The sequence below is a fragment of the Ursus americanus genome, chromosome 36 (assembly GCF_024610735.1).
Source record: "Ursus americanus isolate L20-20 chromosome 36, mUrsAme1.1.p, whole genome shotgun sequence".
Lineage (NCBI taxonomy): Eukaryota > Metazoa > Chordata > Mammalia > Carnivora > Ursidae > Ursus > Ursus americanus.
The window spans coordinates 12,088,370-12,101,762 of NC_142162.1; the positions used below are offsets into that span (position 1 = coordinate 12,088,370).

Consider the following 13,393-nt stretch of genomic DNA (forward strand, 5'->3'; position numbering starts at 1 on the left):
GTGTGTTGTACAGCAAATCCTATCTTACAAATGTTTTCCTCTCTCTTTTTTTTTTAACCTCAGAGTCTTCTGGCTGCACTTTTATTTAATAGAAATTTGGTTTCTTAGGTATGATGTTGATATTAGGGCTTATTTGCATAAAATAATGTATCTATTAGATATTTAATAAACAATTTAATATTCTTGTTACGTCATCATAAGAGGACCTAACAGTGAAAAATGGGACTAGTTTTTCCTATTATAATGAAAATGTCGTGGGCTAATATTAACACCTTATTTTTGACTAAGATTGATATAATGCTGAACAGTTTACGATGTGGTTTTATATATACTTTGTCATCTCGTTGGCCCAATAGCCCTGCTGGTCTGTGGATGTAATACTAGATTTAACATAAAATGAGGCTCAAGAGGACACATTCATATAGTTAGTAGATGGTTTACCCCAGATAAAATTTAAGATTTTCTGACTCCACATCCAATGCTCTTTGCATTTTAAGTTTTCTACTCGTTTTTTAAAAAATTGAGGTAAAATCAATCATATTAAAATGTATGATTCAGGGGCGCCTGGCTGGCTCAGTCGTTGAGCTTCTGCCTTCGGCTCAGGGCGTGATCCTGGCATTCTGGGATCGAGCCCCATATCGGGATCCTCCACTGGGAGCCTGCTTCTTCCTCTCCCACTCCCCCTGCTTGTGTTCCCTCTCTTGCTGCCTGTCTCTCTCTGTCAAATAAATAAATAAAATCTTGAAAAATAAATAAATAAAATGTATGATTCAGTGATATTTAGTACATTCACAGTGCTGTGCAGCCATCATCTCTGTCTTGTTCTAAAGCATCACCTCAAAAGGAAACTCAGTACTTTTTAAGTTTGGAACCCTCATTTCCTTTAGTTGCCTTCTTTTATGCCTTATTCATACCCTAACCAGGCCAATCTGTTTTGTTTTGCCGCTTACAGCAAGCCTCAGGTATATTTTGGCACCTTATCCAAGCAGTATTTAAATGTGAGAATTTTTGGTGATTCCTTCATAGGAATCTTCCTTTACACAAAAAAATTGAAGTTGTACAGGATGTTTCAACCAAGGATTGACCAGCTTCTGAAATAAATATAGCCCACTAAAAGAAAGTATGTCATAGTTGGTTATTCCCCCAAATATTTGTTGACTGCCTCCAATTTATATATCTACCTTCTGTCAAACTTAGATTTTTGTGAAAGAGGCCACGTCCCTGGGTCTAGAGTATGCCTGAGTCTGTAAAAGGGCAGTGATGGTCTTGTTTGCCATAGAGAGCTCTGACTAGATGTGCCCACCTCTCAGCATTATGGGTGACTTAGTATGTGTAATAAAGTAAGGGCAGATGATTTAGACAGTATAATGTTTGTTATTAAAGAAATGATAAATTGTAAAGCATCTTTTCTCCATCTTCATTTTTGTTTCCCACCAAATGAGTTAGGGTAGGAATATTCGTTTGAGTCTAGGTGTGTCAGTGTCACTAGAGAAGTACCTTGTTAGTACGCTATGGGAGCACATACTATGTCAAAAAGCACTGATAAAGACCAATATAATATGACTAAAGGTTCAGGGAGAAAATGAGCTATTGATTCACTAGGAATTGGGGTGGAGGTATAAAAACTCAAGTTTTCCAGAAATTAAAACTTATATCTTCATTTTCATTTTAATTATGCTAGTGATACTGTTGTCTCCTCCATGCCAAGTAAATATCTTTACAAAAATTCTGTGAGGTTGTAATACTGACCTCATGTTACAGATAAGGAATCAAGACCCAGGAAGCTAAGCAACTTAGCCAAGGCTTGGTACCCAGGGAAGCCCACTTATTTCCTGTATGAATACCACTTAGTGGAGTATTATTCCATTCTTCATTGTTATTTCTCACTCAGTCACTCTTTCTTGGCATTGCAGTTATTCATAAAATCTCAGATTTGAAAGGACTTCAGAGATCATCTATACCCACCTGAAGCTACTTAGATGCTTTATGATATCAGCATTCTGCAAAACAGCATCTAGATATCTAATTTACAATATTTTGCCACAGAATTTAATATAAACATAGTAATAATGGCTAAAATTTATTGTCACTCTCTGTGAGGCACTGCCCTGAACATCTTTCATATATTATCTTTACCACAATAACTCAAAGAGGTGTTATCCCCTTTTTACATCTTAGGTAACTGAAGTTCAAAGAGGTTAAAAGTAACTTGCCCAAGTTCACACAGCTGCTATCATTTGTTGCTGCTGAAATTAGGAGCTGAAATTTGAATCCAGCCAGCTTACTCTCTTAACTGTTAGACTTTGCCAGCCCTCAAAACTGAACTATGAATCCCAAATTCATGTCTTTAAATACAACATTATGTATGTAATTGTGTAGTGGCAGCCAATGATGAGATAAAAATATAAAACATTTCAGGGTACCTGGGTGGCTCAGTCGGTTAAATGTCTGACTTTTTATTTTGGCTCAGGTCACGATCTCAGGGTTGTGAGATCAAGTCCTGTGTCAAGCTCCATGCTGGGCATGGAGCCTGCTTAAGATTCCCTCTCCCTCTGCCCCTCCCCCCTCCTCTCTAATTAAAAATGTAAAAAAAAAGAAACATTTCTATTACATAGGAGGTATAAACTGTCCTAAACTAAAATAGAATATCTTCTGCTAGTAATTAATCCAAAATAGATTGATGAGCTCCAAACTGATAGGAGCAGTTCAGTTGACTGTCTTGGTATACAGTGTGGCTTTTGTTCAAAGGTACTGTATTTATTAGTTATGAAGAGTTGGGTTCTATCACAAAGAACAAAAAATTTGCTTCTAAATTTTATAGAGTGTGCCGGATGTTGTTTATCTTTGGCACTTTTGTTTTTAAGGGAATAGAGGCTGCCTCTTGGTATAGGGACTTAGATGGTAATGAATGCTTTTTCCCCTTTTTTATTGTATAAAATTTTTCCACATGCTACTTCTAAAGTTGCTTTTTTAGCTTTGCAGCCTCCTAGAATATAAATTGTTAAGATGCCCAGCCCTAATTTTAAAAATGAATTTAATTCTTTCTTAAATAATTATGTGTCTTATTGTGTCATATAATTTATGATCCAGGAAAATATGCTAGTTTAATTCTCATTTTTACAGTTTACAAAATAGTATACTTTACATCAGCCTTCTTAATAAGCAAACCCCTCTGAAAAATCCTGAATTTCATCCATTATTTGTGTAAGATTAGGAAGCTGCACTTACCATCTTTTTTTTCTTTTACACTAAATAAGATAGACAAGTTTTTAAATTTTAAGTTTTACAGATAAGTAAAATTAAAATACCAAGTGAGGTTGATTAGGTATCTATGAAAATACTCATGTTCTCATTTATGTCAGTAAATGATTTATGTGTTATAAAGAAATATGCTTTCTCTAGTTATTTTTGAAATAATATAAACATCCACAGATAAATCACACAATAATTAATGCTGAATTTAGTTTTAACCATGCATTGTATACAGTAAATGTTCTTACAGAATACTAGATGACATTGTTTATGACAGTGCCTGTATTTAATAGTTTATGTAACATTTCTCTGACATGATTACAAGCATAATTTTTCATTTGAAGTAAATTTTACTTCAAATTTTTAACATAGTAAGTTGTAGCACAGCATTAGCTTTCAGTCTATTTAATATGCTTTTAAACCTAACTCTTCATGTGATTCGGACACTAAATTTGCATCTCTGTTAAGCAGTTGTATTATTAAAGTGACCTGTTGCACCAAATGCCCTCTGCAAATGAAAGTGTGATATAAAGTGCCTGGTATGAAGCCTGGCAGGTAATGGGTTTTTAAGAAATGTTAATTCCCTTCACACATGCTTATTGGTTTGTTATTTTCTTTCCTGTTTTACTTTGTTTGCTTTCATCTTCCTAAACTTAATACGATATGTATTGCAGAATATATCTCTTCATTAGGAGAACTGTTTTGCCCAGGAACCAGTTAGAAAGAACGAAGCCCCCATCCTTATAGGCCCTTGCTTATTCCTAAGTACTGGTAAACAAGGCACTAGAAGGAAAAATTCTTTCCTGTTCACTTGAAGTCTGACCTTTTTTAATATAAATGCTAATGAAATATATTGTTTTCCATATGCAGATCCTTTGCAAGCAAAGAAAGTCAGAAAGGTGCCTCCTGGTTTGCCTTCTTCAGTAAGTACCCATTTTTTTGACTTTGTGGTAAACAAACCGATTTCAAGTATTGAGTATTTGCTGGCTGTAAGGATATATTCGATTGGTGTCAGCAGGCACACTTCACATAGTAACTGTTCACTGTTTAATGGAATCATTGATTGAGATAAATCCACATTTAATGTTAGGTTTTCAGATTTCTCTGCAGTAATTTGTAGCTTACTCATATGCTGTTACTCCGTGTCCCTGTCATTTGAATTCCCCTCTTGGGAAGAGGACTAGGCCGGTAGCTGTCAAAGATGATCTCCTGTACAGGTCTTTTGATGTTTAATTAGTCATTATGTTGCTGAACAGGAGGACAGACAGAGATTAATAGCTGAGAATCTTAGAAATTTACATTTGTAATAATCCCAGTGGAGCTAAAGACATTAAGATTCGGAGGACATGTTCGGCTCAGCTTGCCTCAGTAGGACTGAAGTTATTAATATGCATAAATCACCGAGTCAGATGTTCATTGTGAAGCCCTTGTGGATTTTAAAGCCTTCATTAAGCCTTTCCTAACTTCAGCCTAGCATCAGGAAAGCTTTCAAGCAACTAGTTTGTTGATCCCCCTTTGCTCAAAAAAATGTGTCCTTTGAGAATAAAGAGCTTTCATGAAGGAGTTTGGAAAGGTTTGGTGAACAGTCATTAATGGCCATGATAATCTAATGCTGTAGGGGTGTTTGTGCTATTAAATATACTTTATTCTTTTAAAGAGTAAAAGTATTTGTAAATGAACCTACATCATAAATCCACCTACATTTTAAAAATCTCTGGTGTGAGAAGGGAAGGTTTTTTTTTTCTCCTTTCCCTTTGCTTAGAACAAACGGGGAGTGGGGCTTTTGGATTGAGGCCCCAAGCCTTGTAGGGTACATCTCTTTGTTGTGTAAATGGATGTTGGGCTTTTATTTGGCAGTACTTAACACATGGGCGCAGGTGCTGCTGGATGAGTCACAGCTCATCGAAGTATACACTGAATGGAATATCCGGCTTGGCAAGTAGTAATCTAGAAGGAGCAGCATGGGTCTGAGCTTTTTATTTTTTATTAAGGCTGAAGTAGAGATATCATCTTTTTGGTTGTTTGCCTTCCTTCTTTCCTGTGTTCTTCCCCTGCCTTCTCTTCCATGTGATACATGAAAACTCAAATTTGAAATCCTCTTTGAAACTCAGTTCCAGATGGATCTGAGTTTTATGCAGCCTAGGGCAGCTGTGCTCTGAACCTGCAGCCTACCTGGAAGGTTGGATTGCAGCTGCAGGCATTCTTAAAAGCTTTTGCTTGCATAAGCACTTGGGCCCACTAGAGGCTGAATAGCTGCTTGATAAACAAAATGAACACAATGCCTCAAATCATTATTCCCGAAGACAGGAATTTTTTTTCAACAACAGCTAAAAATAGTTGGGCAATTTACATTTTAACAGTTGTGTGCTGTGCAGGGGTAGATGGTTCAACAGTATAACAGATGATTTCTGCTAGATTAACAGAAATCATATTTGAAACTGACAGAACTGCTAAAACATGTAACGGTGCAATTTTCTTGTAATTTATTGCCATAATTCTATGAAGGTAATAAAAGTTAAATTGCATATTAATATTTAGCAGAACTACACAGGTGAAAAAAAAAATCAGATTTGTAAATGAAAAATTCATCCTATTTCTCTTAGCCTCCTGACATTGATTTTAAGAAACAACCTACTTTCAGTGTTTCGTAGTTTTTTCATGTTGAAAACAAAAGGGTAAAATAGAACAGCCTGGAAAGAGTATACACATAAGAGGTAACCAGTATTCCCTCCAGTCCTAATCAGAACAGCATTCACTACTTGGAGGTAGTTCTCTCTACTGTCTAATGCGTCAGGACAAGCCACAGAGAAGGGGAGGGCCACCAAATTCTGAACTTTGATTTCTTTGAGAACCATTATATTGTGTTACTAACTACCTTACTCAGGATTTATTAGGTATTTGTACAGAACAGAATAGAATTCAGTGTCTTCAATTCTATATTTAACACCCGTATCAAACATACACTACTTAGAAACCATGCTGAAAATAGTATTTAGACATATTGAATGTTATTAAGGATATATGAAGAATAAATGCATTTTAATTAATTGAAAGTATATTTTAGATTAAATGCTATGTTGAAATCAGGTTTTTAAAGAGAATTTTTTTAAAACTTTAAAAATGATACTTTGATAAATATTACCAAAATAATAAATATTATTTTGAGAATATTTATGGATACAGTATTTACCTTTTCAGTATCTAAAGCAAATGGGAATTTAAAGTTACGGTTATCTCTTGAAATGCTGTTACTGAAATATATGCAATGTATAGACCTTTAACAATATGAATTGTGAAAAGGTATAAAAATGAAAATGGACTGTGTATACTTTATTTCATGACCATTTGAATATCATACTTCCCAAACAAAACTAGAAACTTGGCAGTAACATCTCAGATTTCACGGTTTGCTGCTTATCCAAAATATCTTTAATCATCTGTAAAATACATGTTGCCTTTGCTAAAGAAACAGTAGAAGAACTAGGTTAATACTGTACTACTCATACTGCTACAGAAAACAGTAGGCAGTTACTTAACATGCAAAGCATTGATAATCTATTTAGTTGACCACAGAGCATTGGTTAGAGGCCTTCTCTTTTTGTAAGTTATGATATAAATTTGGATATCATAAGCATAGAAATTTAGGTATCTGCACAACAACTGAATGGTAATTCCTGCATGTGGACAAAGGCCCAGTAAGGGTGTGTTGGCATCATTAAAGCACTATGGTCAGGAAGGTTAAGAGAATGATCTGCTCAAATCTGCTGGCTCAGTTAATGATTGACTGTACGACGCTGGACTTGTCAGTTAGCCCTTAGGAAGCTGAAGTGGGAAATCTGAATTTCCTTTCGGGCCTAAAAATGCTAAGTACTTACAGTTTTAAAACGGATGTGCCCAGTGTATAACCAAAAAGCATAGTGAGCATAGTTTTCTTCCTACTGATAAAAAAAAGTGTCCTTAAGCACATTACATTTTCCACTTGCTTTTCTAGATAGTTTGAAATACTGATCAGGGTAGACTGGTAGCAACAACATTAGAATGACGCTTAGACATTGAAAATTCTACCATATACACACACTATCAGTACATTCAAGGAACTTACCATCTAGTATGAGAAACAAGCATTCAGTGAATTAATTATATTGCAGTGAGGCAAGTAAAGGTGTATACCAAGCACTCCGGAAACATAGGGTAGGTAGAACTAACCCTACCTTGGAAAGTACTAATGGCCTTGGGAATTGACATTTGAACTATGTCCAGAAAGATGAGGAACAGTTCTTCTGTTAGCAAAGAGGGAGGATGAACCCAACAGGTAGAAGGCATAAACGTGAAACAATAAACACATGGTCAGGACACATCCAGAAGTACAGCATTACTGGGTTCTATACAAATATAACTTTTGTACTTTTCCTATAACAGACTCACTTTCCCACTCCAGGGGAGGATTGGGGAACATATAAAATCAGTCCAGATATGAAAAGGTATAAACTGTCACAGCAGTCTACCCTGGATATAGTCCTAAAGTATCCTGGCCAATAAATAAAAGGCGGCATTTGTAATTGTTAAGGTTTATCTGGGAGAATTTCAGAAGGCATGGTACTTTGACTTTGTGAGGTGTTTTCCTCCTTTTTTAGGGTTCCTGAGCTTCCTCTCCCCTTCTCAAACCACTAACTTTAGTCCTTGTTCTTCTCTATACATCGGTTGTTTTTCATCCATATCAGATTTGTACTAGGATACGATGTTTAAGGAAAATTTTGAAGCACTGGTTAGGGGTTAGGGGCAGTTGTGGTTTTTTCCTAGTAATTAATTAATTAATTAATTAAGGAAGGAAGGAAGGAAGGAAGGAAGGAAGGAAGGAAGGAAGGAAGAAGGAAAGAAGGAAAGAAAGAAGGAAAGAAAGAAAAAGAAAGGGAAAGAGAAAAGAAAGAAAGAAAGAAAGAAAGAAAGAAAGAAAGAAAGAAAGAGAAAAGAAAGAAAGAAAGAAAGAAACATTTGTACTGTGTTTGTTAGCATCCTTTACAGCCTCAGTGCCACTGTCCTGGGGCAGTGTAGGTCTTACATGTGTGAGGATCTATATTCACCATTATCTGTACTATCTTAATCTTTAACTTTGTAACACACCTTTTTAAGATAACACCCTCTTCTTACAAATAAGGAAATTGAGACTCAGAGATACTAAGATCATACATACAGCCAAGATTACAACCTAATTTAGTATCAAAGACCATTTTCTGTTTGTTTTGAATGTTAAAGCATATTACATATCTTGGTTTACTCATAAAACATCCTGTTTAGTATATTAAATTTAAGCCATAGTTTATTCTGTCAATTATGGTTTTGTTGATCAAATTTATTTTTAATTAGCTTTGTTCTTTTAAGAACCTATCACCATCTGAAAGGATGATGCAGAAAAGCACAGACTTTCCAGTCCAGCAGATAATGGGTTTTATCTGACCTCAGCTGTGTTTTATTTTAAAACCTTGGAGAACTTGCTTTTAAGTTTTCTGAACACCAAGGAGAAAATAATGCCTGTCTCAAATGTTAGTGTGCAGGTATCCTGTGCTCAACATGTGCCCAGCATTTAATAGACACTCAATAAAGGTTCTTTATTTTTTCTAGTTCCTACCACTGTAGCCTGAAATTTAAAGAACTTCAGCATTTCATTTTTTACCAAATGTTGCTGAAAAGCAAGCAAAAGTTTGAAAACATAAGGAGGAATAAATGTTAGACGGAAAGAAAAAAGTACTATGTTACCTAGACTTGCATATGTAATGTCTGTGCTTGGCACGAGTAGTAAATTGTAGCTGCTCTTATTTTTAGAGGCATTCATTTTCAGGAAAAACCTGTAGGAGAGAAAATTTGTTGAATCAGATTCTGCCTAGAATTCATACTACTTATTTTTATTTTCTAAACTATCAGGAGTCTGTGCTTTTTTCTCCCTTGTATTTTTATCATTGGTTTAACATCTTTATGTTCCTCTGAAGCATTTCTTCGATGGAAAGAAGTTTCTCTGCTCTTTATTCTTTATCTCCTAATTTGTTGTTAGTATTTTCAGACATAGATTCTTTTTAAAATATGCTGCAGAAGATGCAGAGTTCTGAGATAAGAAAGAAGCAAGACACTTTCAAAATTTTTATCACCAGAAAGTAAATACATAGACAAATTCCAGAATGCCTTTTTTAGACCCAAATTCTTCCTCAAGTTTTGTTCTTGTTCAGTAGTAGCACTTGAAAACATCTTATGAACATCAGATTTTAACATCTTCTTGAATGTGGCATGTATTCTTTATTCATTTTGAATGTAACTGGCTTGTAGTCCCAGACATAGGCTGATGACACAGTGTTTGTCTTAATCAAATGGCACCCTGTACTTTGTCCTTTGTTTTTGAGTGTGTATATATTTTCCCCACAAAAGCTATTACAGTTTATCACATAATTTCTTTGCTTTGTAGTTAAACTCTCAGAGTGTATTTTACCAGCTCAGGCATCAAGAAGGAATTTGTTTTGCTAACTCTTTACCCCTGTATGGAACTTGGCTTTTCTGAGGTGAATCAAAGCAGCCTAGAATCCACCTTTTCTTGCTCTGCTGCAGATAGGAGTTCCATATCTTTCGTTTGGTAATTGGCTGTAGTTTAGAAAGTGATGCCTTCTTTCTCCCCAAATTTTTATGGGATTTTATATTGTTAGGAATGGCTTTTTTAAAAATTAGTGTGGATTTTGACTTGCACAACAACTATTTAAAAGATTACTGGCAACCTAAGCCATTAAGAAAAAGGTAAAGGGTTAGAACTATAGAGAGACTGTTATCTCGTTTATCCACGAAAATAGCAAGCAAGATGAGCAGCAAGAACACTCAAAGGGAGTGTCATATGCAAGTCACTCGGAAGCTAACAGAGTGATTGTAGACAATTTATCTGAGGCCTTTAAGACTAGGAGGAATCCTCATGCTTCTGGAATAAACAGTAGTTATGGCACCAGCTTCAGCTGAGCTTTATGAGTGAACCCTCCATTTCTTGAACATGAGTTGGAATAGGTATTAGCTTAGCTCCTTTGGCCGACAAGCATAGAGGGCACAGAACAACTGTAGGTACTTGAGAGTTTCTTATTTCCGGCAGTTAGATAAGCTGTCTCTATTTGAAGGCCACTGTGATATAAAATTTCCGAAGTGGCCGATTCTTTCTCTGACTTTATAGGTCAGACTGGCAGAAAAATCTTAGTATGTAAAGAGAATGGTTCTATAATCCATTCCAAACTTATATTCAGTTTAGCCATTGAATGAAAGATTTTCTTCATACATTAATAAGAAATAGCTTCTGTTTATGCTGACAGTAGCCACTGTTCTGAACAGTGTCAGAATTGTATCAGTGTAGATAATAGGCTTTTAATCCATAGTTCTAAGATGTTCATTTTTGTGATGAGCCAGTAATGTCTTTGATCTTATTTTAAGTCAAAAAGTAGAAGGATAAGTAACCAGCGAGTGAGTCCTATGTATCCAGTTGTTTGTACTGATGTGGTTGTACAACCACAGCAATATTTATTATTTTCTGACCTCTCTTATTTTTAAAAAAAGAAAGAACATCTAAATTTCAGAGCTGGCTTTTAAGGTTTCTTGAACTCTTCAGTTGCTGGTATTTCTGATCTTAAGACTTTACAAACCAGATGTAGGATAAGACCCAATGTGTCTTTGTGTGTGCAACTTGTATAGTTTCTAAAGTATACGTGGTAGTTGAATTTTGTGAATGCTTTTAGAGGTTAAGCCCACTGTCAAGGTGTTCAGCGTCAATAGAACCATGAAAGCGTTTTTTTGTTGTCGTTTTAATCTAATACAATTGAGGATTATTTTTGCAACTATAGGAAAGAAGGAATAAATTGAGAAATTCCAAATTTTATCACTAGGGGTGTTTGGGGCTCTGGATTTCATTCTAAGTTAGGGAAGGCAGTTACATCCTAAGTAATTTGCTGACATGAAATTTGCCATCTCTGATATTCCCTTTGTTTAACCAGTAGTGATTTCACTTTGAAAAGTCATTTATTGTATTTGCATAGTACCTAATTTCAAGGACTGCAGTGTATGAGATATAGATAAATTCCTAGTTAGACTTCTAAGCATTTTAAAACAGTGTTAGTCCAAAGATAGTTTCTAATTTCTCCACTGTGTTTTATTTACTGAATAAATTTTAAACAAATTTTAATGTGTTGACCAAAGTGTTTGTCTTTTATCATCTGTAATTATTTTATTTTAAGATTTTTATTTATTTGAGAGTGGGGGGAGGAAGAGCAGAGGGAGAGGGACAAGCTGAGTGCAGAGCCCGATACAGGGCTCAGTCTGATGACCCTGAGATCATGACCTGAGCCAAAATCAAGAGTCTGATGCTTAACTGACTGAGCCACCCACATGCACCCATCTGTAATTATTTTAATACATAACTCAACATACCTATAACATGCCAATATTTTATTAGTGTTCAAAAATAATTTGGTTCTCGAAATTATGTTTCTAGAAATTTGCTAGAACCTGCTTACCTTTTTGTTAATAGCCTTTATTTCTACTCTACCTCAGTAATGTACTTGACAGCGAGTCAGCAAACTTTTTGTGTAAAGGATTATGTATTAAATATGTTCGGCTTTGTGGGCCAGATGGTCTCTGTAACAACTATTCAACTCTGCTACCAGAGCATGAAAGAAGCCACAAATGATACATAAGTGAATGGACGTGGCTGTGTTCCAATAAAACTTTATTTGTAAAATCAAGTGGTAGGCCAGATTTAGCCCACAGCCATAATTTGCCAACCCCTGCATTAGACTTAACACAAGTTGTATGCTTAAAGTAGATGCATTTTTATTCCCACAGTGTAGTTCCTGTGAAAAATAGACCCAAAGAGAAACAAAATTAAATAAAATTAAACATTTTTTAGGCCTATTCTCTGGTTATTTATGGGCTTTTTAGATTCATTACCTGATGATATTCATAGTCCCTTCTTCATTTCCTTACCTGATGATATTCATTAGTCCCTTCTTCATTTCCTTAAGGCTCTGGGCACTGGGCTAGAGTTTATTGTATTGACAGAAACTTTCCAGAACTGTTATTTACCTTACTGTGACTGATAGTGGAAAGCCTCAATGTATAAAATAGGTGGTACAGTGTCAATATTATTTTTCTAGATTTAAATGTCATATTACGTAATAATCAGGAGTGTTTATTACATCAAAAGCCTATGAATATATATATTAGAAAATGATTATTTAAAACAGGTTTAAAGTACTTAAATAATTTGATTTTGATATAAACTATAATTTTTTACTTAAACTTAGATATGTGGGTGCCCAATCATCCTCTTTTATCCTTGTCCAGTTTTCTCATAGAACCCAAAGCTAAAAGGTTGTTCCTAACAGCAAGAGAAGGAATTCCAACCCAAATTGATTGTGAAACAGATTCTGTTGAACAAGAACACTCTGTAAACATAAATGCTTCATATGAAACAAGAGAATCTTCCATCCCATGACTAGAAAAATCATTTTTCAGTGTTAATCTTTATAAATTTAAGTGAATATTTATGGCTTATTTAGTTCCCCTTTTAGCTTTATGATGGCTAGTATTAAATAATAAATAAGTAATAAAACTCTTATCAAGTTTTCTGACTTATGCTTCATAATTTTTTAAATTATTTAACTTGATATTATTTGAAATCAAGTTATTTTTTCCAACATCACCAAAGATATTTGTTTATTTTATTTAAAGATTTTATTTATTTATTTGACAGAGAGACAGCCAGCGAGAGAGGAAACACAGGCAGGGGGAGGGGGAGAGGAAGAAGCAGGCTCCCAGTGGAGGAGCCTGATGTGGGGCTCGATCCCAGGACTCTGGGATCACGCCCTGAGCCAAAGGCAGACGCTGAACGACTGAGCCACCCAGGCGCCCCTATTTGTTTATTTTAAAACCCAGTAATTTGAATAAGCATTAGAAACGCTTTGATACTAGAGTGGGCTCCATTTACTAGATCTCCCATGACTGGAATATGAATCCATTCTATTAAAGTAAGTAAATTTATATTAAGTGCTTATTATGAGTGAAGAATTATTTTAGGCTTTATGGATTTAAGTATGAATAAAGCATGGACCCTTGTACCCTGTCTTCACGATGC

At 35.2% G+C, this 13,393-nt stretch overlaps 1 protein-coding gene across 7 annotated transcripts in view; it reads left to right on the top strand.

Annotated features, from left to right (window-relative positions):
* TCF12 (transcription factor 12) overlaps positions 1–13,393 on the top strand; it is a 352,252-nt gene that overhangs the window by 270,683 nt on the left and 68,176 nt on the right. For all 7 annotated transcript variants that reach the window (XM_045788738.2, XM_045788541.2, XM_045789061.2 and 4 more), the window contains one exon: positions 4,123–4,175. In XM_045788738.2, the coding sequence (XP_045644694.1) occupies positions 4,123–4,175 (53 nt within the window). The remainder of the gene's footprint in view (positions 1–4,122; positions 4,176–13,393) is intronic.